This window comes from Anas acuta, chromosome 25 (assembly GCF_963932015.1).
Source record: "Anas acuta chromosome 25, bAnaAcu1.1, whole genome shotgun sequence".
Taxonomy (NCBI): Eukaryota; Metazoa; Chordata; class Aves; order Anseriformes; family Anatidae; genus Anas; species Anas acuta.
This window is the reverse complement of record NC_089003.1, coordinates 867,385-894,862: the sequence shown is the minus strand read 5'-3', so window position 1 is coordinate 894,862 and position 27,478 is coordinate 867,385. Positions and strand designations below refer to the sequence as shown.

The 27,478-nt window shown below is 62.2% G+C and overlaps 1 protein-coding gene across 12 annotated transcripts in view; it reads left to right on the top strand.

Annotated features, from left to right (window-relative positions):
* Nucleotides 1-27,478, top strand: part of SRCIN1 (SRC kinase signaling inhibitor 1) — a 62,606-nt gene that overhangs the window by 14,575 nt on the left and 20,553 nt on the right. For 3 of the 12 annotated variants that reach the window (XM_068660632.1, XM_068660637.1, XM_068660638.1), the window contains 2 exons: nucleotides 12,829-13,112; nucleotides 23,031-23,054. In XM_068660632.1, coding sequence (XP_068516733.1) covers nucleotides 12,829-13,112; nucleotides 23,031-23,054 — 308 coding nt within the window. Of the gene's footprint in view, nucleotides 1-2,788; nucleotides 3,253-3,472; nucleotides 3,649-12,828; nucleotides 13,113-16,847; nucleotides 16,999-23,030; nucleotides 23,055-27,478 lie in introns of those variants that run through there. The other 9 variants (XM_068660633.1, XM_068660635.1, XM_068660631.1 and 6 more) reach the window with 9 other exon arrangements.

The following is a 27,478-nucleotide window of genomic DNA, read 5'->3' as shown; positions in this document are numbered from 1 at the left end:
GGGGCTTTTCTGGGCGCTGCTGCTCGGCAGCCTGTGATTTCTGGGCATTTGAGCAGTGCACAATAGCTGCACTGTGTGCGGCGTGTTAGGGCACTGCGCGCATGAACGTCGCTGTACAGACTGCGTGCAGAGCACGGCGGGGCTGGAGCTGTGCTGTGTGCGAGCAGACACAAAGCTGGGCTGTCTCGTGGTGCTCGGAGCCGGGTGAATGGGGTCCTGCAATGACTGCCCCGCTGTTCGCACCGCAGCCGGCAGTGCCGGGGCAGAGCGTGGCTGCATTGTGCCGGGGCTGTGCGCGGGCATTGTGAGCAGTCATCCTGCTTCTGAGGAGCTCGCAGATGACAGGAGCCAGGAGGGGCAGCGCAGGAAAGACGGTGCCTGGAGCCTGCTCCTCCCCACCCCAGGGATTGGGGCTGTGCAGAGCTGGCCCTGACCCCCTGCACCCACCCTGCGCCCCGCCGGGTGCTGGGGCTCCTGGAGGCAGCTCCTCGGAGAGCCCCTGAGAGCAAAACCGTGTCTGGCATCGCAGGTGCAAATGCAGGCGTCTCGCCCTGACGTGTTAGCTGCTTTTACCAGCCTCTCCCTGGGAGTTCGCTTGCTGGCACGCAGCTGCTCTGCCGCGCTGATTGCAGCCTCGGAGGGGCAGAAGTGGCACCTGGCCGCGGGCTTTCTGCGGGCACCGGTGGCTCTTGGTTTAACCTCAGCTCAGGTTTGCACTGCAGAGAAGCCTTGGAAAGTCCCAAAGTGGGAACATCTGCCTTCGGATTTGAGAACAGGCGTTCTCCTCGCCGGCAGCTTGGAGCCCATGGGTGCAAGGTGTGAGGCAGCACCAGGGCAGCGGGCGGGCCCTTCTGAGCAGCTCTCCAGCTGCAGCGATGCTCATTTGCTCCTCATCAGCAGAGCAATCAGAATTGAAAGGTCACCCCATCCTCTGGCCCTCCCTGCAGCAGGGCTGTGGGAGTGAGCCAGGTTTCAGGGATCAGCGGGAAGAACAACTAATCCTTGCTGCCAGCAGTAACCGTGTTTGCTTTCCCAGCACAGCATCCTCCCCCCGCTGCACCCCCTCGTGCCCCCAGACCTCCAGCTTCAGCTCTGTGTCCCCGTGCTGCCCCCGGGAGGGAGGGGATTCATCTTCCCTGTTGCTGTGAGCCCTGTGGGCATACATGAGCGCTGGGTGACCTTCCAGCCCCGCCGCCTGCCCTGGGCTGTGCCTCCTCACCTCCCATCCACACCTCTGTGGACTCAAAGCTCTTGCCCCAAGCCTTCCTATTCCCACAGCATTGGCCCAGGTGATGCAAATAGCGCCCAGGTGAGAGGCAACGTAGGCACCACAGAAATGCAGAGCAAGAGGTGCCCTTGGCCCCAGGGTAATGGAGGGAGGGGAAGGAGCTCGCCCTGTGCGTGCGCGGTGCCCGGAGCCAGCCCAGCCTCCTGGCTCAGCTCTGCAGAAGCGCTCAACAAAGAGCAGCGTGATTTTGGGGGTCGTCATGGCACAGCGTGCAATGAATCCCGGCTGCCTGTGCCAGCCGTGACTCACGGCTCTGACTCTTCAGGAGCCTGGACGGGCTCCAGCCCGGAGCCCAGCGCTGCTGAGCTGCTCCCTTCTGGCCCTGCTGCCGCTGGGCTCCGAGCTGGGGGCACAGCTGAGCCCTGGCTGGCACTGGGGGTCCCTTTTTAGGGTGAGCCTGGGATGTCTGGCAGGATGGGGGTGTCCATGAGGGACTGTGGGTCCCAGCCAGGACTGCAGGCAATGCGTGGCATCTTGTCCTAAAGCCCAGGACTTCTGCATTTGGTTCTGCTAAGGCTCTGTCAGGTCCGGGCAATGTCGTAGCCTCCATCTGTGCCTCAGTTTCCCCACGGACAACAAGGAGATAAAGCCCCCCCTGTTGGTCCTGGGTGCAGGGTTTCTCTGCAGCCCAAGCCAGCTGGCTTTCCCACTTGGGTTGTTTGGGCTGGGGTTTTTAGGCTCAAGCAGCTGTAAGTTCGTGAGAGAGCCTTTGGGATGCCAAAATGAGCTGGTGGCAAGGCATGGTCACGGGGGAGAAAACACTGGGAATGAGGGAAGGAGGAAAAAAGGGTGAGCTTGGCAAGCCTCTTCCCAGCCCTAGAAGGGAGGGGAGAGACTTGGGACAGGCAGGGTGCAGGCAGCGGGGAGCTGCCTCGCGAGCAGGTGAGCTGCTTCTCTCCAGCCACGGCGCTTTAATTGGCTTCCATCTAGCTGATCAACAGAGCGCCCTTGGGCAGGTTTTAAATCTGCACAAATTGGGTTTCTCGTAGCAGTGCTGAGGCCGCCGTGCTTTCAGCTGGATATTTCATATTTCTGGCAGGTGGAAAACGCCGCTCTTGGCTCTTTTGTAGCTGGGGCTGGGGTGTAAGTGTCCCCGCAAGCGCATGAGCGCGTGATTTCGGAGCACTGCTGGCATTGCTGCTGCCCCGGGGGGCTGCTTGGGTTTGCTTTTAATTGCATTTAATTAGTGTTTGTGTGCTGCTCGGGGGCAGCTCGGCTGAAACGTGTCCGTGCAGGAGAAGTCAGGGCTCTGCTGGTGTCCCCGTGGTGCCGGGGGTGCAGAGCTGCGGGACCTGGCACTGGGGTGCCCCCAGTTGGCTCAGGACCGTCCCCGGGTGAGCCCTGGGCCGTGTCTGCTCGGGCAGGGCAGGGAGGGGCAGTGCAGGCGCTGACGGCATGGGCACGGCTGTGCACTGGCTCCTGGCTCCCAGCCCATGTGATGTATTTGAGGGGGCACGCTGACATTTCAAGAGGAGAGAAAAAAAAAGAAAAGAAAAAATACCCAGAGACCCACGGGGAGCTTTGAAGTGCCTGAGCCAGAAAAAGAGAGCAAGAGAGACAGACATCCGCGCAGCGCCGAGGAATCAAACCGGGCAGGGGGGAAAAGTTACCGGGGCAGGGAGAGGATGTGAGCGCAAGTACTGGCTGCGAGCCGGGAGGATGCGATGGCCGCTGGCACAGAAACTGGGGCAGCGATTGTCAGCCATGGAGACGGCCCCACCGCCTGCACCACCCCGCCGGCCGCGCACCCCGCGCTAGCACCGGGGACGGCAGCGGGGACCGAGGGGTGCCGGGAGCTGGGTGGGAGCAGACGGCGGTGCGGGAGCGGCTGCGGGTGCCGGTTCCCAGCAGCGGCACCGCGGCGGCTCCTCTCCCCCACGCCGGGTAAGGCGGCATCGCCGCGCGGCTGAGCGCCGACCGATCGCTGCGCGCAGGCTTCCTCGAGGTCAGTGCCGCGTAATGAGGTCGGTAACAATGCACCTAGCTGCTGCCTTTCTCCGCGTCCATGTTTAATAATGAACCGCTTCTGTATTTAATTAACATAAGCAGCCGGCGCAACTCGATCCGTCTCCTTAGATTTAACTTGACGGGGACGGCGTGTTGCTTTAAATGCCAAGTGATTAGTAAAAGCGTATTTAATTTGGTTTAGACATATGCGATGAGATGCATGTGTTTGTCACACAGATTTTGGAGCCGTGCTCCGAGCAGCCTCCTGGTTCCTCTCGGCTGCCTGGGTGCGACCATGCTTCCTCGCTGGGCAAAGCATCCCTTTGGTGCTTCCCCTAGAGCAGCGCCGCGGCTGCGGGAGCAGGAGAGACCCTCCGAGCCCGGGGACTGCAGGCTGACGCCGTTGCTCGTGGGTACGGAGTGGGGGGCACGGGGGGGAGGACGTGGGCTCCGGAGGCTCGGCCGCTGGGGACGGACCTGGGGCAGCGCGGGCCAGGCTGGATGCTCGGCGCTGCCGGGAGGAGGCAGGCAGGGCTGCAGGCAGCTGCTGCTGTCCTCCTTTTGCTTGACTAAACCTCGCTGCCCGGACAGCTGCGGGCTGGTGCTGGTGGAAGGGCTCAGCACCATTCCCTCAGCCTGCTGCGGGGCTGCGGTGTGAGTTCAGAGCAGGCAAGGGCAGGGGAGGGATGGCACCCGCCTTGGGATGTGGGCATGAGCCACCCGTGGGTGCTCCTGGGGGCACGATGTGGTGGTCTTGCCCTACTGCCACCCACGGCAGGACGTGGTGGGGTGTACCGGGGGATGCGGTGACAGCTGGGGAGCCCTGTGGGGACCGGGCACCTCGGCTTCCTCCGGCAGCAGTGTCCCTCCAGCTTCCTCCATGGCCCAGCCGTGTCCCTCTGCTGGGGTCTGTGTGCCTGGGGTCTCTGTTCTGGCTGACAGCAAAGCCTGGGCAGAGCTTCCTCAGTTCTTCAAAGTGTGGGTGCGCTTTCCCGCATCTAAGAGGCTTTAGACATTGATTTATGCAATATTTTTCAGTATTTTTGACTTTTAACTAGCTGTGACTAAACAGGCTGGCAGAGCAGGCTGTGACCAAACACCTACGTGCTACCTGGGTGCTTATAAATAGGGTCTGTTCTCCCCTCCCGTCTGCAGCATCGCCGGGCTCCCGAGCCCCTCAGTAACAGAAATAGCTTCCTCCAGCCTCTCCCCTCCCTCCGCCAGCACTCAGCATCACCCCAGCTCCTGAGGATGTGCAAAAAGGCAGGGGCCAAAACCCCGAACTGCTGGCGGCTGCTGGGAGCTGGGCTCAGCGCTCTGCACTTCCAGCACGTAGCGATCGCGGCAGGAGCCAAGTCCTCGAAGGAGCCGGGTGCCCCTGTGCCAGCGCAGCGCCGGCCAAGTGCTGCGTCAGGCTCCGCGTGGTGCCCCCCGAGCAGCCGCTGCCTCCGCGGCCCCGGCACGCAGAGCTCAGGAACCAGGGGGCTGCTTCTGGTGGAGCTGAGCGCTTGGTGCCGGCCTGAGGCTCTCCTCCCAGGCAGGGGCTGCAGCAGCTTTGGGTCTGACTTGGGTTTTTTTACTGTTGGAGGCTTCATCGGGAGCCTGCTCCCAGCAGGGGTGCGGGAGGGGGCGGCTCTCCCCTCATCCCTGCTGTGTTCTTCCAGATGAATTTGCTTTTGATGAGGTGTAGCATGTAGTCGAAGCTCCTGTCAGGCGGTTTCGGCCTCCCATCGGCGAGCGAGCGGTTAGCATGACTGCACTAATGGCAGGAGATTAGAGGAAGTGATTAGCTTGCTTGAAAAATTGCAGCAAGTGCATTCGGCACAAGCGCGGGGCTGGTGCAGTGCGTGGCTGCGCCTTGTGCATTGCCAGGTGAAGCTCACCCCTCGCAGGGGCTTTGTCTCGTTTTTATCCTTCCTCTACATCAGTGTGTTGCATTTTCTTTCCACCTCTGATCGCAAGCTCTCCGAAATGAAGCCTGCCTGCATTTCCATGCCGGTGCGGCGATGCCTACCCTGCTGCCTGCCCTCCCTCGCAGTCCGACCCCAGGACGAGGACACGGTCTCCAAAGAGGCTCCTGCTCTTGGCTGCAGCCCATCAATAACCCGTGGCCGTGGGCCGTGCACGGGGGTCCCACAGCCCCCTCGCTGCATGGGGTGGGTGCCACGGCTGCATCCCTGCGGTGTCCCAGGGCTGCCACCCGGCTGCTGCCGGCGGGGCGCAGGCAGAGCGCGCTCTCCGTCCTCGTTTCTCCTGTCACCAAAGCAATTGCGGTGGCCTTGCTCTGCTCGGTGACTTCACTCGGCGTCTCATTAGAGGAAGAAACGGTGCTGTCAGGAATTGATTTTTGATCTCGGCGTGAGTCCCCAGCCCTGTCTCCCCCTGCTTCCTGCTAACGTGGCTCTGCTGCTCCCGTCTCACCTTCCCTCCTGGCTGGCTCCGCACACGTCTGCGCTCCTGCTCTGCTGGCAGAGGTGCCAGGAAGGAGCCAACCCAAACCCCGACTGTGGGGCTCAGCTGAGGCCCTGCTCTTGCACTGATTCCTTATGGGGAACGTCATATCTCCATGGGTCTGGTCTCAGATGTTTGGGATTCCCCTGCCTTCCTTCCAAAGGCATTAAATTTTCCCTTTCTCCTGCACCTAAAAGCCAACAAACTCCTGGAAAAGCAGGATGCTGGAGAGGAGAGCAGAGGCTGGCAGCAGGCACTGGGACGTGTTGGTGCCAAGTGGGGCACGGGTGGTCGATGGGATGGAACTGGGCACCCACCCCGGTGCTTTTCCTCCCGCACTGATGGAGAGTGAGCTGCCAGGGGTCCTACAAAAGAGCAGCAGCGTTGGGGTGCCCGGGCACCATGCTGGGAGCACCCCAACGCTGCCCTGCACCCCCAGCCCGGCAGTGCAACAATGAAGAGTGAAGGCTGAGCCCCCCAGTCCCTCCCCACTGCACCAGCCCCAGAGATTTTGCTCTTCCCTGCATGCTGCAGCCCCGGGGGTGGGTTTGGGGCTGGCTCCTTGCAGCCAGACCCGGCTCTCACAGCAGGACCCCGGCCCCCCCGCCTCCCCTGCGCACTGCTCCTGCCCCCCTGCCTCTGCTCTGGGCTAAGAGGAAGCATCGATTTGGTGTCTTGAGGGGCAGTTTATCGCTTTCCTGATGCCTGATAGATTGGAATTGATTTGCAGAGCAATTTGCCTGAGCAGCTCAGCTCGGAGCCGTGCTGCGCCCCGGCTCTGCAGCAGTGCGGCGGTGCCCCTGGGGCTGCTGCCCCGGCCCGCAGCGCTCGCGGCTCCGGAAAAACTCAGGGAGGGAGATGCGCAGGGCAGGCTGGCTTAAATAGCAGCTTAAATAAACCTGCCTGCAGGGAAGGGGTGATGATGAGGGTAGCTTTGCAGCAGTTTGGTGGCCTGGATCCTGCACTGCCTTGGGTTTGTCCGGGCGGCTTCTCCCCGAGGTGCGAGCAGGGCCCCGGCTTGGCGGGGAGCTCGGCTGCGCATCGCCGCACGACTGCGGTGAGTCACTGACCTGCACCCGCCCGCACGGAGGCAGCCGCCACGCTCGCCTGTCTCAGCGTGGCAGTGGGAGTGAGCCCGAGCTGCCAAAATACTGGGAAAGCTCAGGGTCCTTTAGGGAGATGCTAAATCCGACCCCAGCGAGGGCACCCCGCCACGCACGAAGGTGGCACGTGGCGCAGCCTGTGGGGTTTGAGCCCTTTGTGTCTCGACTTTCCTGCCTGCAGCTGGACCCATGCACTCTGCATTGACCTCCTCTGGGCAGGCACTTCCCTCCCCCAGCTCCGTGCCTCAGTTTCCTCCTCGTGTCCAGGGCCAGGGGGTCCCCAGGCTGGACCTGGCTGGGGCCACGTGGGCTGATCCTGTCCCCACTTCACCGCCTCGAGCTGCTGCTGCCGTGTGGGTGGGAGAGGAGCCCACGACGTGTCTTGTGTTTATGCTGGGAGGAGCCTGGCCCCTGCTCTCCTTTATTTTCATCCTGTGTCTCATGCCAGGGTGCTCAGGGCTCCTTGCTCAGCTGCTCCCCGCTGGGGATGGCTCTGCCCTGCTCCGCACTGACCCCCTCATCCCGCAGGGCCGCGCTTGCTGCCTTTCCCTGGGCAGTTTCTGTCTCCATGTTAAAACTGGTGGCAGGGCAAAGATTTGCCCCAGCTCCCCTAGCCGTGACTCATCCTCTCTGCATCACCTCGACCTCCGTGAGCTCCTCCACTGCTTGTCTCATTTTCCCTCGCCCAAGCCAGGGCAGCTCCTTCGCGTGCCGACGGCACCGTGGTGCTGCACAGCCTGCGGGGAAGTGCTCGGATGGGTATAGGAACAGCTCCCTGCCAGGAGCATCAGGAGCTCCCGAGGAGATGCTGAGCTGATCAGACAGCACCGAGAAGAGGGACGGGGCTGGGGAGGACAGGGCCGCTTCGTGCTTTTTGGCTGCTGTGCCAGGACGTGGTGCTGTGAGCGCGCAGGGACAGGCAGCACAAGGACAGGGCGCCCTGCCTGCAAAAAGCATCCTGGTGGGAGCTGCGGGCTGTGTGGGCAGGGCTGGGGGCGTCTGAGGGCCGTGTCCCCCTTCCTGTGTGTGGGAGGGGACAGGGGACAGCCAGGGTCACGTCCCCCTGGCAGCACAGAGTGTGGGGAGGGAGCTCCAGCCAAGGGTGCTGGGGGAGCTCGGCTCCGTGTGCCCGCGTGGGTGCGATGACACCCGGCGAGGTGGGAAGTAGCTGCTGCTTTTTACAGGGCCGGCCAGATGGGATTTCTCCTTCAGCTCAGGTTTTGACAATGACGGGGGAATTCAGCTGATGGTTTCCCTGCTTCCAGAGCCAGGGCAGCGCTGCGCTGCGGTGCCAGCTGGGCTGCCCCGTGCTCCAAACGGGAGCGCACCCTGCTAGCCTGTGCCCAGCTGCCTGGGACGGATCCTGCTCTGCCTCGGGGCTCCTCAGGCAGCCTCTCAGCAGCCTCTGGGTGCCACCAGCTGTCACAGCCACACGCCTGTGCCCAGGAGCCGCGCTGAGATGCACCAATGCATTGCACGGCCTCGGGTGGGCTCCTCCATCCCATGCAGCTGCAGTGGCCTTGGAGGGTGCAGGCACAGCCAGGGCACGTCATGGCTGGGGATGGGCAGGGCCGGGTCTGCAGGGATGCATCCAGGCTGCTGCCACGCGGGCATCGTGTCCCTGCCAGCCTGCGGGTGTCCCGGGCACGGTGCCGGCACAGCGGGACCCCAGTGGCTGTGCCAGCCCGGCTGGGAAGTTCCCGAGGAAGCAGCCAGCGGGTGGTGTTTTATCTTCCCTGGTTCCACTTGAATCGGGGAGTGAAAGGCATGGCAGGGAGCCCGCTGCCAAGCCGCAGAGTGGGGCTGCGGGGAGAGACCCTCGGGGTTTGAGTGGCTTTGCCCCCTGGGGTCAGCCGTACCCCGGGCACGGCGAGGTTTGTGCTGGGACAGGCGCTAACGGTCCCATACAGGCAGCGGGGTGGCCGCCCTGCCCTCAGCAGCCTCAGCACCACCCGGCCTCTCCCAGGAGGTTCAGTGCCAGGTCTCCATCAGCCCAGGAGTGAGAGGATCGCGAGGAAGCTTTCAGCCCAGCCGTCCGTGAGCTTTCACTCCTCATATTGCTCTCTCCTCCGCACGAGGCCGCCGGGAGGCACGGGGAGGGCGTGCGAGCGCTCCTGCCTTGACGCTCACGTGCTGGGATGGCCCCGCCGGGCCGTGGCACGTGGGTGCGTGGAAGCCCAGGTTTGTGCCTTAGCCAAGCTGCAGGGGCACCACGTGCTGAGCCCCCCGCCTGCAGCCCCCGAGCCAGGCAGAGATGCCCCCGGGAGGCATGGCTTTGGGAAGAAAACACGAAGGCTGCCGGTGCCGAGGTGCAGTGGGTGCACAGCGCACATCCCCGCACCGAACTGGGGCTGAGGGCTGCTGTGGGTGATGTCTGATCTGACTGCTGTCCTCGCTGAAACGTCAGCAAAATGCCAGGCAGGGAACAGCTGGAGAGAAGCCGGAGAGCATCTGCAGTGCTCCTGGCCAGAGCAGGGCCACCCAGCTCTGTCCCTCCGTGGGACACCGGCACCCATGCAGCTCCTGGCTGCATTCACCAGGCTTGTTGGCCCTACAGAGCCTCGAGGCCACTTTACCACCACGGCCCCATCTCAAAAGAGGCACGAGTACAGCTTGGCTCAAGCACAGCAACCCCTCTGCTGGTCTCCTCACCCCGACAGGTCCCCACCTGGGCAGGGGCTGACTCCTGGGGTCCCCTCCGAGCTGCTCAGCACAAAACGAGCTGAGCCAGCCCCGTGAGCAGCCGGGTGGGTCTCCTGCTGCCCTTTCCCCAGCCCCACGTGCTCCGTGGTGGCCCGGCAGCGTGGCAGGGAAGGGGTTAGCTCAGCGCGGGGCTCTCCGTGCGCGCCGTGCCATGTCCCCAGGTGCCGTGCGCAGGCAGCGGGGTTGGAGCTCGGCGGCTGCGGCGTTCCGGGGAAAGCGAACGCGTTGTGCTCATCCCCCTGCCTTAATGGCCGGGCGCGGGGGAGCCACGTAGCTCCAAGGGCTTCTATTCTTTTGCCTCCCTTTCTCCCCAAATGTAATCGCTCCTTCCCCTCCCCACTCCCCCTTTTGTACAATTGCTTTCTTGGTCTATTTTTCATGCTCCGCTAACTGTCACGGCTTTCACGGCCCGCGTGAGCCTTGCTGCTTCATGAAGATTTATGAAACTGCAGTAATAAACTGTGTTTGAGAGATCCTCTTTATGATAAACCCCCGCCACGCTGCGGGTGGGGGGGGGATCGGCACAGACCACCCTGCCGGCCGCCCACCCCGGCGTGGTTCTGGCGGGGCAGCACCCGCGGCAGGATTTTGGGGACCTCTCCCACCCGCATTGGCCAGGGAGGGAGCAGGGAGCTGTTGGAGAGTGGCTGCTTGGGGAAGCATCATCGCCAGCATGGGTGGGCTCCGGTGCCCCCCCCCCCAAATGGGGTGGAGGTGATGGCCGCATCCTGCTAGGAGCCCGGGCTGCGCCCTGCTGCTGGCAGGTGAGGAAGATGGATGGATGGATGGATGAATCGCTGAGCGCTGCACTCCCTTAACACCCTGCTGCCCGGAGAGGGGCTTGCCAGGATTTTCCGTGGGATTTCAGCTGCTTTGAGAGCCAAGGAGCCACCTTCAGGCACTGGAGACTTGGGGGGTTCCCCCCCCCATCCCACCCAAGCAGTTTGCTGGCTGCTCAGAAGCTGTCCTGAGGGTAAGCATGGAGCAACCCAGGGCTGGGGACATGTCCCTGCCTGGCCGGGCTGGGGCAGGGCTGCCCACGGCTCCCCCGGCCCAGTGACCCACTTGGAAGCAGCCCCAGGAGGTGGCCGCGTGCCAGGGGCGCAGGGAGCTCCGTGGAGGATTTTATGGCCCCCTTCCGAGGGAGCTGCCGGTGGCTCCTCCTGTAGCAAATGATCCACGGACACCTCCGGGCTGGGAGCATTGGGATGAGGTGGGGACAGGCGTGTGCGTGGTCTGCGGGGGCTCCTCCTGGCCCCTCCATCCTGGGCTTTGTGATGCTGGGGCTGCCTCCCCCCGGCTGCTCCGGAGCCCGGTGAAGGGTGCGGAAGCGGATGCGGCACGGCCGGGGGTGGAAGAGCCCCCAGCAGCTTCCAGCTCTGCTCTGACCCCTGTGCGGATTGTGCAGGGCTTTTCAAATCATCCTTTTTAGCAGTCGGGGAGAGACAGCGAGCTGGCGCGTTCCACTCCCGGAGCGTGTAATTAGGGAGCAGGGAGCTGCATGCTGATGTGCCGCTCAGTGCCGAGAGGAGGAGGAGGGTGGGAAGGAGCCGGGAGCTCAGCCTCTCCCCAGAGCTGCTAAACCCGGGGCTGGGGGAGGCACCACCCACCGCAGCACCCCAGGGTGCAAGGAAAACCCTCCCTTGCAGTGCCCTGAGCCCCCGTCCCTGCGCCTCCCTCCAGCTCGAGGCCTCGCTGCGGTGCTGCCTCTCTCCCCGGTGAGGGTGAGGAGCTGCAGCTCCTTCCTCCCGGTGCTGTCGCTGCTGTGCCCGGGAGCTGTCAGGGTGCTCCTTCCCCCTCCTGCTGCAGCCTTCCCGGACCCGCTGTACCCACGGGGTGCTGTGAGCCTTCCCTGCAGGGGGACCTCGTCCCCACGGTGCAGGTGCTGGGTGCGTGGTGCCCGGGGTGCTCGCAGCCCCCTGCCCCGAGTCCAGCACCGCGCTGCCCTCATCTCTGTGAGCTTTAGGACCGAGGTGGCCCTGTCTGACACCTCCCTGGTGGCATCATCCCCGGAGGGCTCCGAGGGCGTTTTGCACGTGGTGGATGTGCCGTTGTGACCTCCGTGCAGGGGCGATGCGGGGACCAGGCTGAGCCGGGGCTCAGGGGCTTCAGCTCCTGCTCCAGTCCTGCTGCTTCCAAGGCTCCAGGCTTTGGCTGGGGGCTGAGTGCTGGTGTCACCAGCTCGCAGCAAAACCCCTTGGATGACCTTGAGCAGACGAGTTATGTCGGTAGCACGCGCTGGAGGCTTGTCCTACACTAATAACACAACTGCTTGTTATAAAGCTAATATGTTGGGTTAATAAATAATTGAGAGGAGAGGAAAAGCTCGCTATGATTTGCGTAACGGGAGCTTGGGAAGGAAGGGGGGAAAAGAAGGACAAGGAGGGAGATGAATAATGGATCAAGGTTAAATGGTGAGAGAAAATGAGCCTTAGCATGGTGAGTTCCTGCAACACGAGTGCTGCAGGTTGCCAAAATAGTGGCGGAGGGCTCGTGGCTGGGGTACCGCCGTGGGCTGGCCCCGGGCTGTGTGCCATGGGCTCAAACAGCACGAGATCTTCAGAGTCTCACCGGTGGCTTCTTGGGGTGGCACCGTGGGGCGCTCTGCAGTGGGCTGTGTGCCGCGGGTGGCCCCGTCTCACAGCCCCCCGAGGAGGTGACAGGCGTTGGCAGCGTGCGGGGACTCCCAGGCATTAATTACCACTTGCATCGTGCGTGCTGGGCGCAGCTTCCCTAGAAATTAGAATCACAACGTGCCGCTGACGGCTGGCCCATCCTGCCAAGGGACGAGCCCTTCCTGCACCCTGCTGGCACCCCCTGCCCAGGACTGGGATCTGTGAGGGCTGGGGTGGGCAAGGGGGGGTCCTGGCGGCCTCCAGCAGCAGCACAGTGCAGGCACTGACGGGTGGCCACGAGCCCCCCACCGCCCCAGCCCACTTTTCTTTTTCTTTTTGGTCTGTCTGTGTGTCTGTGTCCCTCCGTCTGTCTGTGCTCCGGGTGGTGCCCAGCTCGTGTGTCTTGTCCGTGCTGTGTTGGTGCCCCAGCTCTGTCTCGTACATGTTTCAGCCCAGATGTCGTGGTCCCAGTAGCACCCCAGCCCCTCTGCCCCTCCTGCAGCCCCCAGCCCCATCTGACCCCAGGCACCATCGCAGGGGGACAAACCAACCCCATGCCACCCACCCACCGGTTACATCCCTTTGGGGGACAACCCAGCTCCCAGCGGGGGCTCAGCCACATCTCAAACCACCCCTGGCCCCTAGCTTACAACCCCCCCAGCCCCATCGTAGCACCCCAAACCCCCCCGGGCCCTGACCCTGCTCTGCTCTCCCCGCGCAGATCCCGACAGGACGAGCACCCACATGATCTCGGCGGACGATGCCGAGTACCCGCGGGAGTACCGCACCCTGGGCAACGGCACGCGGCGCTTCTCCAACGTAGGGCTGGTGCACACCTCGGAGCGCCGGCACACCGTCATCGCCGCCCAGAGCCTCGAGGCCCTCACCGGCCTCCAGAAATCGGAGATGGAGCGCAAGCGGGACGCCTTCATGGACCACCTGAAGAACAAGTACCCGCAGCACGCGCTGGCGCTCCGCGGGCAGCAGGAGCGCATGCGGGACCAGGTAAGGGGCGTCTGCTCGGGGTGGGGGGGCAGGGGCTCAGCAGGGGCCTGGCTTCAGCATGGAATGGGAGCTTCTCTCCCCCAGGGCTGGGGTCCCGGGGCAGATTTCCCCTGCACTGGGTGGATTTGGTCCCGCTGGCTGATGGAGGAGGCAGCGGGTGTTTGTGCGCGCAGGCAGAGGGATGGATGTGACGGCCACAAGGTGGCTTCACCCCGCCGAGGAGGGGGCACCCACGCAGGTCTCTGCAGGTTTCGGCTGTAGCTGAGGGTGTAGGTGCAGAACCACAGCCAGCCCTGGTTGGAGCAGCACAGGGACAGGGACAGGATGGGATTGGGATGGGGATGGGGATGGGGATGGGGATGGGGATGGGGATGGGGATGGGGATGGGGATGGGGATGGGGATGGGGATGGGGATGGGGATGGGGATGGGGATGGGGATGGGGATGGGGATGCGGATGGGGATGCGCTCAGAGCCGGGGTGGTTCTGTGCAGGGATCCCCCTGCTGCTGCATGGGCAGGGCTCCAGGGACGTGGTGTGAGTGTGGGGGCTGTGGGGAAGGGCGAGCAGGGGCAGTGAGGGACCACGGCTCTGCTCTGAGCTGCGTGGGGCAGGTGCTGTGAGTGGCAAGGTGCTCCTGGGGTTTGGTGCCACACGGGGATGCCCCTTGGCTGCCTGATCCTGGGGGCTCGATTCTCCCTCAGGAACCTCAGAGTGGGTCAGGGCCAGTGGGTGACACAAGCAGGCAGCCTTGCTGAAAGCAGCACAGCCTGAGGGCCCTGGGGGTGACACCCACCCCTGTGCCTGGGGGTGTCCCCAGGGTGCTGCAGGGGGGCGCCCAGGCTGCTCCTGCAGGTAGAAGCGAGCCCCAGCCCCGGGGCCCACCGGGGCAGCAATAAATCCCCACCTAAACTGTCGCTTTTATAAAAGGCACAGGGGAGGGCGAGCGCGGAGCAGCTGGAGGAAGTGGCTGGAAAGAAATCTTATATCATCTCCAACTAGGCGCCTCCCCGAGGGATGGAGGCGACGGCTCCCAGACTATCGCGGCGGGAAGAAATTGAGCTTTGTAAGGAAAAGTGGCAGCTCCGTGCCACATCCTGCCAGCCCCCGCCTGTCCCCCTGCAGCACCAGGGGTCCCGCTCTGCAGCCCCTCTCCGTGCAAGCAGCTCAGGGCTGGATGCAAAGAGGAGCAGAGGATCCTGCTCCTGCCGCCCTCCAGCAGGAGCTGTGCTGGCTGCTGGTGGTGGCTTTGCTGTCCCCGAGCAGGGCGCTGCCCACGGGATGCTTCCAGAGCCACCCCGAGGCCCCCAGGGGGGCGTGAGCCGTACCCAGGCCTTCTGCTCACAGGCCAAGTGACATTTCTAGCCGCTGAGTGATATTACTTAGCAAATAACTCGGAGTCTTTCCCTTATTATTACAGAGATTTAAGGACTTTTTTCTTTAGGCAGCAGCTGTAAAAGCAAAATCCAGCTAGTGTTGACTCGGGGGCTGCTGAGCTTTGGAGGATTTTAGGAGGCGAACAAAAAGACCTTCTGCATTCTGGAAGCATCTTCTGCATTTCCAGCTGCAGGCTCCAGCCCGGGGCTTGGGGCCGTGGACCCCCTGTGGGACACCCCTGGGGACAGGGGTGGAGGGTGGGGGGCGGGGGGCTCCCCGTGCTCCTTGGGCACGGGCACGGTGCCCACCCCAGCCCCAGTGGAGAGTCACCTTCTTGCAGCTGGTGGGGAAGGGGAGGAAAGAAGCCGTGGGTGTGTGTTGTCATTTTCCCTACAGGCGGTAAATAATAACGGGGAGAAAATGCAAATAGAAACGATGGAAACCTGGGGGCAACCTTAAAATGACATTGGGACGCAACGCTCCGGGCCTGCCTGAAACAGGCAGAACTTGCTCGGGTGTTGTTGAGGGAGCCTGGCGGATGTTTCAGATCGCAGGCTTGGCTGTTTTGTGGGTTTTTGTTTTTAAAAAATTACATATGGGAGGGTTCACACAATCAAAGGTGAATGGAAATATTTCATAAATGTCAACATCCCTTTCGGCATGGCAAAGCCCGCAGCAAATTGCAGTTGTACTCCTGCATTGGAGCTGGAAAGCAAGCGCAATATTAATTTTAATCATATGTATGTATAACAGAGCAGGGGAAAAAAAAAAAGGCAAATAATTGTACCAACACCCAACAGACTGCTAGCAAATCTGCAGAGAAGTCTGAGGCAGCAGCTAGCTAATTTAAAACCCAGATGGGAGAACGCGTTAAATGGGCACGTTAACAATAAAGGGAGGAATGGGACTGAGCCTGGCGGACCGAGCACAGCGGCTGCGGGGCTTCGGGGCTGTGCCTGGGCTGAATCCTGCCCCCATGGGGGAGATGCGATGGGAGATGGGGCAGGATGGGGATGGCACAGCCGAGTTTCTCAGCTCCACCTGCAACGATGCTCGGGGACACGGGACGTGGGATGTGGGTAGGGCTGCCCTGGGGGCTGTGGGGCTGCCTGGCCCTGTGGTGACCGCCACCAGGACATTAGGAGTGCTTGGGACAGTAATAATACGAAGGTTTTTATGGGGTGACCCTTTCCTGCGCCCCTCCTTGTGTCTCACTAACACCCAGATTGCTTTCGGATGTGTTTTTCTGCCCCGTGATTGGGGGTACCGACCTGAAACCAGTGATGTTACGCAGAGAAATGGTTAACCCCAGCAAAAAGGGGATTACAAACACCCCTTTGACCAGTTCAGCCTGCGCACACCAGCTGAAGCCCCGTCTGTTCGGGCGCCTTGCAGCTCACGAGCTGCAGCACGGGGTTAAATACCGCAGCAGAGCTGAGCAGGAACCTCGCTCAGGTCCAAATAAAAGTACATCAAAGCCGGGATTTAAGCTTGTCCAGTTCTGCTGCAGAGAAAAAAAAAAAAATAAAAGGCTCAAGCTAAGTGTTAATGTGTCCGTGGTGCCTGACAGCAGCAGATTTGCAGCTGCCCAGAATAAATCCGACTTTGGGATAAATAAATAACAGCTAGCGCAGAGCGTACCCACAAATCCGGGCCCGTGGCCTTCTCCTGCCTCACCAAAGGCCCCCCCTGGTGCTGCTGTGGCCGTCAGGCCTTTTGGGGGGGCACTTTGGGTGATGGTGTCAGAGGGAAAACCCCTTGGGGCTGCAGGAACCGGGGGCTGTGCCGGTGTGCGTGTGCACAGGTGTATGTGCATGCTTGGCTGTGTGCATGCATGTGCACAGGTGCACGTGTGTGTGTGTGCATGCACGTGCACACATGGGTGTGCATTACACAGCTGTGCACACGTAGCTTTATGCACGCGCGTGCATGCACATGTGTGTAAGCGTGCATGCATGCACAGCTGTGCACACGTGTGTTCATGCATGTGTGTGCATGCACATGCACAGGTGTGCACACCTGCATCAGCGTGCGTGCAAGCACAGATCTGCACACGTGTGTAGGTGCACACGTGTGTTCATGCATGTGCACGCATGCACGCGCACAGGTGCGTGCGCGTGCATCAGCGTGCATGCACCCGCGTGCGCGCGCACCGTGCCCGCAGCCCCCCCCCCCTCCCTCCCGCTCCGCCTCCTCCTCCTCCTCCTCCTCCGGGGGGGGGGGGTGCGGGGGGGTCGCGGGCACGCGCGGCGCGGCGCCAGGTGGAGTCGCGGTTGCCATGGAGACCGCGCCCCGAGATAAGGGCGGGCGGCGCGGGGCCGGCGGCGGCGGCGGAGCGGGGACGGGAGGAGAAGGGGGGGGGGAGACCGGAGAAGGCGGGGGGGGGCGCGGCAGCAGCAGCAGCGCCACCACCGCCACCACCGGGCCCCGCCCGCCCCCGGGGCCGCGCTGCAGCCGCCCAGAGCGGGGAGCGGCGGGGGCTGAGCCGCGCTGCGGGGACACCTGCCGCAGGTACCGGGGGGGTGGGGGGGGGATGTCTGTCTGTCTGTCTGTCTGTCCGTCTGTCTGTCCGTCCCCGGTACCTTCATCCCCCCCCCTCCCCGGTCCATCCGAGCATCCCCGTTCCCGCATATCCTGACCCCCCCCCCCCGTCCAGCCCTATATCTCGCCCCCCCCCCCCCATCCCTGCCCTTTCCCTGGGGCATCCCGATCCCCCCCAGGACCCCTGCATCGCCCCCTGGGACCGGGGGGGGCAGCCCCGCACCGTCCCCGTGCCCCCCCCCCCCACCCCAACTGGTGGGGGTCGATCGCTTCCCACGGGCAGCCCCGGGTCCCCCCCACCCCCCCCGGCTCGCGGAAGCCGCCCGGGGGGTGGGGTGGGGGCGCTGAGACCGCTGGGGGGGCACCGGGAGGCTGCCGTGATGGGGGGGGGGAGCGGCGCGGTCCTGCGGCTCTGCCCGGTTCCCCCCCCCCGGAACGGCTCCCGGGGGCGTGCAGGAGTCTGGGGGCCGCCCCCTCCCGTGGGATTCCCGCAGGGGGGGAGCGATCCCGGGGGTGCCGAGGGGGTCACCGATGGGGGTCGGTGACAGTGACCGCAGCGGGTGGGGGGGGGGGGGGGCACATTAAGGAGCGTGCGGCCCCGGCCCGGGGGGGGGGGGGGGCACCGAGCGAGGTCCCAGCGGCGGGGGGGGTCCCGCTGCTCCCCCTAATTCTCCCCTGGACCCATGCTGGGGGGTCCACAGCGTGCCCCCCCCCCGGTTCTGCCGGTGCCGGGGTGTCCCCAAGGTGTCCCCGCGGTCCCCAGCCAGGTGCCAGCCCCACTCACCTTGCATGTCCCCCCCCCCGGTGCTCGCCCACCCCCGCGTGCCGTTGCTATAGCTACTCCGCTATGGGAGCAACTTCCCCCCGGTTTTCCTGCCCCCCCCCCCCATGTCGTGTGGCCCCCCCTGACCCCCCCAGTCCCCGCTCCTTGTCCCCGCTGCCCGCAGCAGGCAGAGGAGGGGGCGCGCGGTGCACGGCCCCTGCTGGTCCCTACCCCTATGGGGTGAGCAGCCCCCACTGCAGCCCCCCCCCCCCAGCCCAGCACCCCGGCTGTCCGGAGCTCTGGAGCTACTGGGAGGCCGTACTGGGAGGCTGTGGCCACCACACCGAGTTGTACCCAAGCAGGAGGGGGGTTTCTAATGCCCTTGTGCATCCCTGCGTGTGCCGGGGGGGGGGTCACAGCGGGCTGGGGGCGTGCTGAGCACCAGCACCGGGCCCCCAGGGAGCTGCAGCACAAAGGGGGTGCCAGAACCTGACTGGGGGGGCCACGGCAGGGAGATTTCAAGGCCAAGCAGGGTGGCTGCGTGGCTCGTCCTCAGCAGCGCTCGGGTCCTGCTGCATCTTCCCAAAGGGTGCTGCTGCTTCGTGTTGGTATCGGGGTGCTTGAGGAAGGGTCAGGAGCACGAATCCACCGATGGCTGAGGGTGTCTGTGCGCTAACATCCCCCGAGCTCTTTCAGAGGTTGCCGTGTGGGTCTGGGCTGTAATTACTGTCGGGGAGCTGACGAGCCTTCAGCAGGAGCTCTTGGAGAGGCCGGTGCATGGGTGGGCGAGGGATGGGGCATCCCTGCGGGCTTTGAGCTGCCTGGGCTGGGGGGTTGGTGCTGGCTGCCCCCAGGTCACTGTGGTCACATCTCCGACAGCAGCCCTCAGAGCCTCCTTGGGCTGGGGTCTGGAGCAGGATGCAGTAAAACCCAGCTCCCTGCCTAAATATGCTCGTGCCTAAAACAGGAGGCGCAAAACAAGCGTCTCGGTGCCCTTCTTGTTGTGGGGGGGTTTGGGCTATGGAGAGTTGAAGTGGCTCCCGGAGCCCCGCGGGAGCCCGGGTGTGACAGGGACTGGATCCAGCGCTCCCAGATCCCAGCCTTGGCTCATGCCGGCCTTTCTCCCACGTGCTGCGATGCTCAGGTTGGAGAGGTCCTTCTGCAAAAATTACAAGACCTGGGATGACAGTATCTGCAATGCACAGCGGCGGTGTCTCTTCGCTGTATCTGGTTACTGTTTGCATTCGGCTCTATCTTGTCATTTTGCTAATTCAGCTTCTCCAGCGCTGAAAAGCATTAAAAACTTTAATAAGGAGAAGCAGATTAACTCCACTTTGCTGTTATTTTTCAAGGAGATTTTTGTTTGTCAAGACATTGTGCCTGAGGGGGACTCGATCAGAAATTGGAACTCCTGAAAATGAGTTAATTAAAAAGCCAATGAAACTGCCGCTGTCCCTCCCCTCGGTGGAGTGTGCCGGGGCTGCTGCTGCTGCCCATTTTAGAGGGACGCAGTCGGTGCTGCCTTGTTAATCACTAACAGATCCGTGTTATAATTGTTAACCGGAGGAAGCCTGCCTTGGTCAAGGCAGTGACTCACCAGGATTTCATTTACCTGCTGCTCTTCTCCTGGGACTGTCACAAAGGCTGAATTTTTTAAAATTTAGTTAACTACACGATGTTCTTAGCTGCGTTCCCCCAGCTCTGGTTCTCCTCGGGTCTGCAGCGTGCATGTGTGTGTGTGCTGGTGCAGCTCCCGTTGCTGTGTGCACGGGTTCCCTGACATGTGTGCCCAGCAGACTCGGTGCTTGCATGATGCTGGCTCCGCTGTGCATGCCCGTGCACATGTGTGCACATCTGTGTTTCGGGAGGGCCCCGAGCCCTCGTTAGTCGCTCATTTTGCAGCATCACGGACATGACTTTCATTGTAATTATAATCTCAGCCTTTGTAATTCCTCATACCTTCTGCACAGCTCTGCTGCAAGCGAGCTGCCTGTTTTATCGGTTGTAACAGGGCTGTCGTTTCAAATCCTCTCTCAGACCATTATCTCCCTTTGATGCTTTTGAAGAGCCAGCGATATGTTAATTCTACCTTGGCCCTCTCCTCTTCCCTTCTCTTTGTGCCAACCCGCGCCCTGCCAGATGTGGGGCCGCTGGGGGGCTGCTGGGGCTGCCCCTGGTCCCACAGCAGCGTTGGTGGACCCGCTGGTGGGAGGCACCCCGAGCTCAGCGCCGTGCCCCCCTCCCACGTCGCCACCTTCCCCGCAGGGACAGGGCACACCTGGGTCACGGGAATGGGGGGGCTCTGGGGGAAATGGGCTGGTAGAAAATGAGCTAAACCGGGCAAAAAGCCGGCTTTGAAACCTGCTCCGCGCCCCGCAGAGCTCGGTGCCGTGGCAGTGCCGGCAAGGACAGATGGAGCCTGCGATGCCCGCGGGGGAGATTCTGCCCTCGCCGCACGGCACCAGTTTGGCAGCCCGGGACCTGGAGCAGCGCAAGGAGATGGGGCTGAGCCCTGCCAAACCACCAAACCAAGCACCCCGCTGGGCACCTTCCCAATTCGGGGGGCTCCGTCTGCGCCATGCGGAGGCGAACTGACCCCGGACTGATGCTCTGGCTGGGGAGCTGGGAGGGGGCCCAAAGCCACGGGTGTCTGTGGGTGTGGGGGTGCCGTGCTGTGCCATCCTGGCACCCGCTCACCCTGACCACACCGCATCACTTCCAGAATGTTCCCCATCCCCTGCCTGGGCACTCGGGGTTCAGGCGAGCTCATCACTGGTTTGATGTGGAGTGGCTGTGTGTGGTGGGGGTGTGATTTATGGACTTTGTGATAAGCCTGTCCAGTCATCCTAAAATAATAAATAAAATACATACCAAGGGCTGGTGAGAGATAGGATCAGCAATATCAGGGCCTGAGGAAAATTACTGCAACTCTCCAACAGCAAAATAAGGAGCGTGGAGGAAAGCCAGAGAGGGAGCAAGTTGGGAGCATCACCTTGGGGCTGGGTCCTGGCCCTTCGGGCTGGGGGGCTTGGCCCTGTCCCATTGCTCTGCCCCTCCTGGCTCCTGTGCTTGGAGCCCGAGCGTGACCTTGGTCCTGTGTGGGGCTGGGAGAGCCCGCGGCGAGTCTGGCAAGGAGGGGGGTGAAGGATTCACTCCTGTTTTCTTTGAAATTGGCTTTGCTTTATGTGGGATCCCCTGGGCAGCCTTCCTGGAGAGGCAGCACCCCAGCTGGGCTGTGGGGTCCCAGACAGAAGCCCTGTTACAAAGCGGATCCATCTGCTGTGGCACTGGAGATGTTCCCAAACCCAGGAGCAGCACATCAAGCCCTCCAGCACCGCTTTGGTCCTGCTCACCCCCAGGAGACGCAGAGATGGGTTCATCAGGAACCCGCTTCTGGGCTCCGTCCCGTGCCCAGGCTGCAGCTCCAGGAGCTGGCCCCATTGCTGGATGCCCTGGGTGGCTTTGTCCAGTACTAAAACGTGTTCCAGGGCAGTTTCTTGCTCTCAAGCTCCCGGTGTTTTGGAATAGAGTTACGTGCCCAGGATAGGCTTGGATCCTGCTGGTTGTTGTCTCGTGGTGCTTGGTAATCAGGGCTCTGGGCTTCTATTCCTGGTTGTGCCTCTGAGTCACGGTGTGCCCTTGGAAAAGACCTTTGTGCCTTGAGGCTTGGCTGCATGAGCAAACTGCGCTTGTTTGACTTGAATCACTTCGAAAACAGCCTTAGTTGGTTCGGCGCAGAACTTGTGGTGGGTCTGCTCATGTCTTAGGGAATAGTAATGGAAATGCACCTGTGTCGATCAGAATGAGGGAATTCGGAGGCTGCAGATCCGTCTAACAAGGGACCTTACAAGAGGGTTTGTGCTGATGTAGAGTTGACCTCCAGTTACCTTGCCAGGAAGGGTGGATACCCCGGTGTCAGAGACCTTGGATGAATAATTCTCCAAATTCTACCCAAGCTCTGCCTCTGTGCTCCCCGAGCACTGCTCCAGGAGGTGCCTCGGCAGCCACCAGGGCACTGCAGGGGCTGGGGACTGGGGTCTTGGTGCAGGAGCTTGCTCTGTATTAAACCAATAATAAGGAAAGGTTTGCAGCCGTGGTGATTGTGGTGAAGGAGATCCCGAGAGGAGCAGGGAGATTGGTGGCTTTGAGAGGGGAGGCAAGGAGAAGCCGAGAACTTTGATCCCCATAAAAAACAGTTGGGACAGAAGCTGCTCTGCAGGTGTCTCTCCCACCCCCACCCATAATTTGCATGCTTCAGTGATAGCAAAGTGCGTTCCCTTCCCAGCCGGGTGGCTCACACTTGTTGTCACCCAGCCAGGTGGGTCACACGTGTGGCCACCCGATCCAGCGCGCTGCTTCCTCCGGCACAGCCCCGCGCTGCAGCTGGCGAGGGCTGGCGTCAGCGGGGTGCTGTGGGACCGGCCCCGGCGTGGTGCTGCCGGGGTGCTCGCGGTGCTGCTGTGTGCAGAGCGTGTCCCACCCTGCAGCACTGCCACTGCCCCAATCCCAGTGAGGAGCGCGCGTTCCTTGCTGGCCGTGCTCTCCGTGCGTGGTCCTCGGAGGGTCTCGTGCAGCTCTGTGGAGGCAGCTCGGGGCTCAAACGCACCCACTGCCCTTCAGGGGTGTCGCAGCCACAGCTCTGGGCAGCCTCAGGAGTTTCGGTTCCCTCTCTCCGCTGGTTGTCAGCGGGTGGCTTGGGAGAAGGAAGCTCCCGAGCTCTCCAACTTGCTGGGCCGCGGCTGCTGCCAGCGCCTGTCACTCGCTGTAGCACATCGGTTTGACACCGGTGGAAACGCCGCGAAGAAGCACCAGAGGGAGGTGGCAGGGGCAGAGCGGGGGGGATTGGAAGAGCCCTGTAAAACTGAACATTGTTCTGGCTTCCAGTACCGACTCCCAGGGCAGCAGCCTGACCAGCACGTGCCAAGGCAGCGCGCTCCAGAAGCGATCCTGGGCTGCCGTCCCACTCTCTGCTTCCTTCTGCTTCACTGAGTTTGCACCCCCCGTCTGTGCTAAGTGTCCCTCTCCGCCTGCTTGCATGGTCCCGCTTCCCTTTCAGCAGCCCTTAGCAGCATGAGGCGTAGGCAACCCTTTGGGAGGGGATTTTAAGCAGAAACGAGAGCAGGTTTAATGTTGCAGTTTAAAGTCAACAATTCTCAAAAGGAAAACAAAAGTCAAAGCAGAATCTTAATGGTATTTTTTTGTTTGTTTTCTTTTGTTTTGTTGTTTTATTTTTTGTTAGCAACCCAACTACTGGAGCTTTAAGGTCAGTATTTCTGATTTTTCATGCTTCTGTTTGAAATGCATGCACTTTTCCTCCCTTGCCTCATCTCTGTGTCTATGCGGGGGGGTGGGAGCTTGGGGTTTTGCTCAGGATTCCCGTGCCAAAGCAGTTTCTCCTCGGTTTGGCGGTAGCTTAAGCTTGTGAGAAGAGCTTTATGGTTTTGGGATGAGTTTTGCAGAAGCAAAGTTGTTACCTGAAAGGGAGGAATCAGTGTCCTGCCCTCACCTAGGCCACGACAACCCCACAGGCAAATCCTGCTGCTCTTGAGTTATCTCAGTGCAGCAGGGACAAGGAGTCCAATTTCCTTAACTGTGGGAAAAGAACAAAAAAAGCGCACTCCAGATGGGCTCAGGATCCACCTGTGAAGCTCAATGAGGAGAGGAACGTGTCTCTGAGCTGCCGTGGGGGTGCAGGGCAGGCAGGGAGCTGCTCCACACACCCGTGTATGATCTGGTCCCGCTGGATGCTGCGTGCGCTCGGCGGCGTCCCGGCTCGGGGTACAGTGGGGGCTTGTGAGTGCCTGGCGGTGCCAGCCCACACCTCACAGGCAGTGGGGTGATGGGGAGGGAGGAGAATCCCTACACAAACTGCCAGGCCCCAGAGAGTGGCTTTTGCATGGTCTGTCAAAGGACACGCAGAGCACACTGATGGCTTCGAGCCCCGCAGAGAGGGTCGGGTGCTGCCTGCAGGAGGGGAAGGAGCAGCAACGGGGGGTGCCCGGGGGCTGGGGTGCTGCTGCCTCTGTCCCCCCGTCTGCCTGCATCCTCCTCCCTGTCACCTGGCGCTGGGGACCAGCAGGCTTCGGATGGCAGAGCAGAGGGCTTCTTGCCGGTATCCGCTGCGTTGTGCCAGAGCCATCGCGCCCGGCGCTGCCTCTCCCCGGCAGCACAAAGGAGACCCCGGCGGGAGCCTGTCCTGCCCGGCGCTGCCTGCCAGCACCTTGCAGACAGGCACCGTATTGTCTGCAGGGGGAAGTACGCATGTCCCTGCCTCCCTCCTCCTCGCCGGGGGATGCGGTGGCAACACTTCAAGGCCAGGCGTGTTGCTGGGTGACCTTGGCATGTTGTCCCTGGTGGGGCTGCTCTTCCTGTGGAAAAAACAGGCACTTGCCTCGGCTGGCAGCTCCGAGCTGAGTAGTCATAAAATGCATAATATGTGCACTTGTTCTGAGTGTTCATTCCTGGAGTACTTGCGCTGTAAAATGCGTGCAAGCAGCAGCTCCATGAATATCCAGCTGTCTGAGTCCTCCCTGCCTGGTTTTAACCACATGCTCTCTGTGACATTTCCGGGGACTGGAGGGAAGGCACAAAAGCCTTGATTTTATTTCCTTTTTTTTCTTCTTCTTCATTTTTTGTAAGAATTGGAACGGGGACGAGCTCCAGGCACCCCAGGGGTGTCAGGGCACTCAGGGTGCTGTCCTAGAGCTGTGCGCTTTTTCACTTTGCGTGCCAGGCGTGGCAGCGTCCCCGGGCTCTATCTGCTCTGCAAATGCACCAGGAGTTAAATCGCCCCCGGGGGCCCCAGCTGCCTGACCCCGCTACCAAGTGGGGCATGAGCCCAAGGCAGCTGGGGATTGCTCGGCAGGGGCGAGCCGTGCACAAGGCTGATGCTGGCAGGCAGGTGCCGGGGGCTTCCTCGAGGCCGCCTGCGTCCCGGGGGGCTCGTGGCTGCAGGCCCCCCCTCGGGCAGAGAGCTGCAATCCGCAGGGATGGGCTGCGGGGAGGGGCAGTGCCAAATGCCCAGGGACCCAGTGCGCAGATTTGGGGCTCTCCAGTCATGGGCTTTGGGGGAGGATTCCTGGGGGAATTGGGGGGGGGGGGGGTATTGCTGTGTTTGTGGTGCTCGGGATGAGCTGAGCAGATGCTCGTCGGCTGGTGCTGTCTTTGTGGAGAGGGGTCCAGGAATTGGGCTGTCCCCATTCGCTGTGGTCCCGTGCACCCCGCTGTGTCTGCAGGTCCTGCCCCAGCCTCCTGCCCGTGCTCTCCTCCTGCCCTCCTGCCCTGTGCCCCCACCAAGGCAGCCCCGGCGCATCCCTGGGGCTTCTGCACTTGCTTCTAGATTGAGCCAGCCCCGCTCGTCTCACGAATGCTCCTTCCTGCCAGCTGGGTCAGGCGCTGTGCTCGCACGGAGCCATCGATCCAGCCTCGCCATGGCCACTGTCACGCTGCTGCTGGTCCCCGAGTCCCCTGCCAGGTGCTCAGCCACGTCCCAGCTCCCAGCCATCGCCCTGCTGGTGCTGTAACCGGGGCATCCCACGGGGTTTTCATCCTGCACCGGCTCCCTCCCTGCTGCTGGGGTGCAGCCCTGTGACCCCGAGCAAGGGCTCGTCCCCTTCTCCCTCCCTCATCCTCTCTGTGCCGTGTGCTCACGCTTGGCTTTCCTTCCAGTCCCCCGGCGTCCCTGAGGGATGCAGTAATTTGCTTATTTTTGGAAGATGCTGTCACACGAGGCAGTGTTGCCGGAGAGCAGGGGATTGGAAGCGGCTCCTGCTCGACCCAAGTGAGGGACAAATCGCTGGGGTAAATGTCCATGGGGGGACTGAGCTGGCTGGGGCAGAGCCAGGACTTTACCCTCACCCCCAAATCCATCTCCTGCCACACGTCCCACCCCAGCCCCAACAGCCTCATCCCCAGGGATGGCCTCAGCCCCCCTCTCCCAGCCTTGCTTTGGAGCATGTGAACTTTTGGGGAGGAATTGGGAGTTTTGGGGCTGAACGCAGGGACGTGGTGATGCTGCCCTGCTTCCACCCCATCCCTGGGGCAGAGCTGCTGCCTGGGCTGGGGGGGGAACGGCACCGAGGCGTGTTTGGGTGGCAGCAACCAGCAGCTGTCAATATTCATGAGGCTGCAGAGGAGCCAGGCTCTTAAATATTCATCAGGCAGGCGAAGGCTGCTGGTGCCAGCAGGAAGGGGAGCGGCGTGGTTACAGGGGGCAGGCAGCCACCCGTGGCCTCCGCCGAGCCGCCCGGGTGATGTCTGGGTGCAGGAGGGTGTTTGTGCGTGGAAGCACTACATCCTGGTGCCAGGCACCTTCTGTGTGCCTGTGCCTGCAGGGCAGGGGGGTGCCGGGTGCTGGTGTCACGGCGGTGCCTGCTGCGGGGACCCCGATCCCAGCTCGTGCCCGGCTCCCGCTCACATCTGGCTGCCGGCGCACATCTGGTGGGGACGGCCCCTGCCTTCAGTCGAGGGGTCTGCTTGAAAAACTAATCCGATTTGAACGCTAATCCTGTTAACATTGAGATCGGGATTAATTCTGGGTTAATCGGGATAATCCTGACAAAATGTTGAGCATTAGACGCTGGATGAATTATTGTTGCCGCGAGTGGTGCGCTTTTAATTCGGTGGCGAGCTCCAGGTGGGTTGAGAGGGCTGGGGGTCGGCGGAGACTCGTGGTATGGCCCTCGGTCAGAGCACCCCGAAGCTGCACCTTGGACCTCTCATTTCTCCCACCTTTGCTGCTGCAGCTCCATTTTCCTCCAGTTCTTGCTCCTTTTGCTCCCGGTTGTGCGTCTCCTGGCTCCTGTGTCGGGGGGCAGGAGCTGGGCTCGTGGAAGCCCTCCTTGCACAGGGATTTTGCTGAGGTTCGGCTCTCCTGGCTGGCCAAAACACGGCACAGCACCACGGGGAGGAAGAGGAGAGTGCAAATGATGTGTGCAGCACCAGGACAGCCGGGGGCTGCTCCCTCTGAGCTGTTTGGAAACTTGAGAGCCCGGCGAGGTGATGCCCGGTGCCCTGGGTGCTGTGCCTGGCCGGGCTGCTCGCTGGAGGGGATTTGCAGTGAGACCCAAAGCGAGGAGGCAGCTGCGGGGGCCGTGTCCTGTTACCTGGGCTCTGCTCCTCTCCCAGGGCCGGCAGGCTGAGTCTCCAGGAGCATCAATAATTGAGGATGAGCAGAGTTCATTAGGAATGAATGAATGAACGAAGCAGTTCGCGACGCGCCGCCTCGCTTGGTGTTTCCTTCCTCTGTCTGCGGAGGGGTCAGCGCCGTTTCGGGTGGCAGCAAAGCTCCTGCGTGGTGCCAGCTGGGCTCTCAGGGGAGACCTCCAGACACCGGATCAGAGATCGCTCCCGCAAGGCTTCAAACCCCGGCCCCAGGCTTCGAGGCAGGCAGGGCTGGGCTGGGGGCTGGAGCTTTGCCCCCGCGCTGGCTCTTCCTGACCCCCAGCAGCCAGCTGGGACCCGGCTGGCTTGGCCAAAATGCTGCCGTGACTTTTCGATGGGGAAAACGTCCAGAAATCCCTCCTGCCCCTCCCTGCCTCTGTTCCTTTCCACGGCTTAAAAAAAAAAAAAAAAAAGTTAAAAATTTCAATTAAAATTTTCCTTGGAAACGACAGACGCAGAGCTGCGGGAGGGACAGATGTTGTTTTTCTCCCAGCTTTGCTAACAGCTTTGCTTGCCGCTGACCCT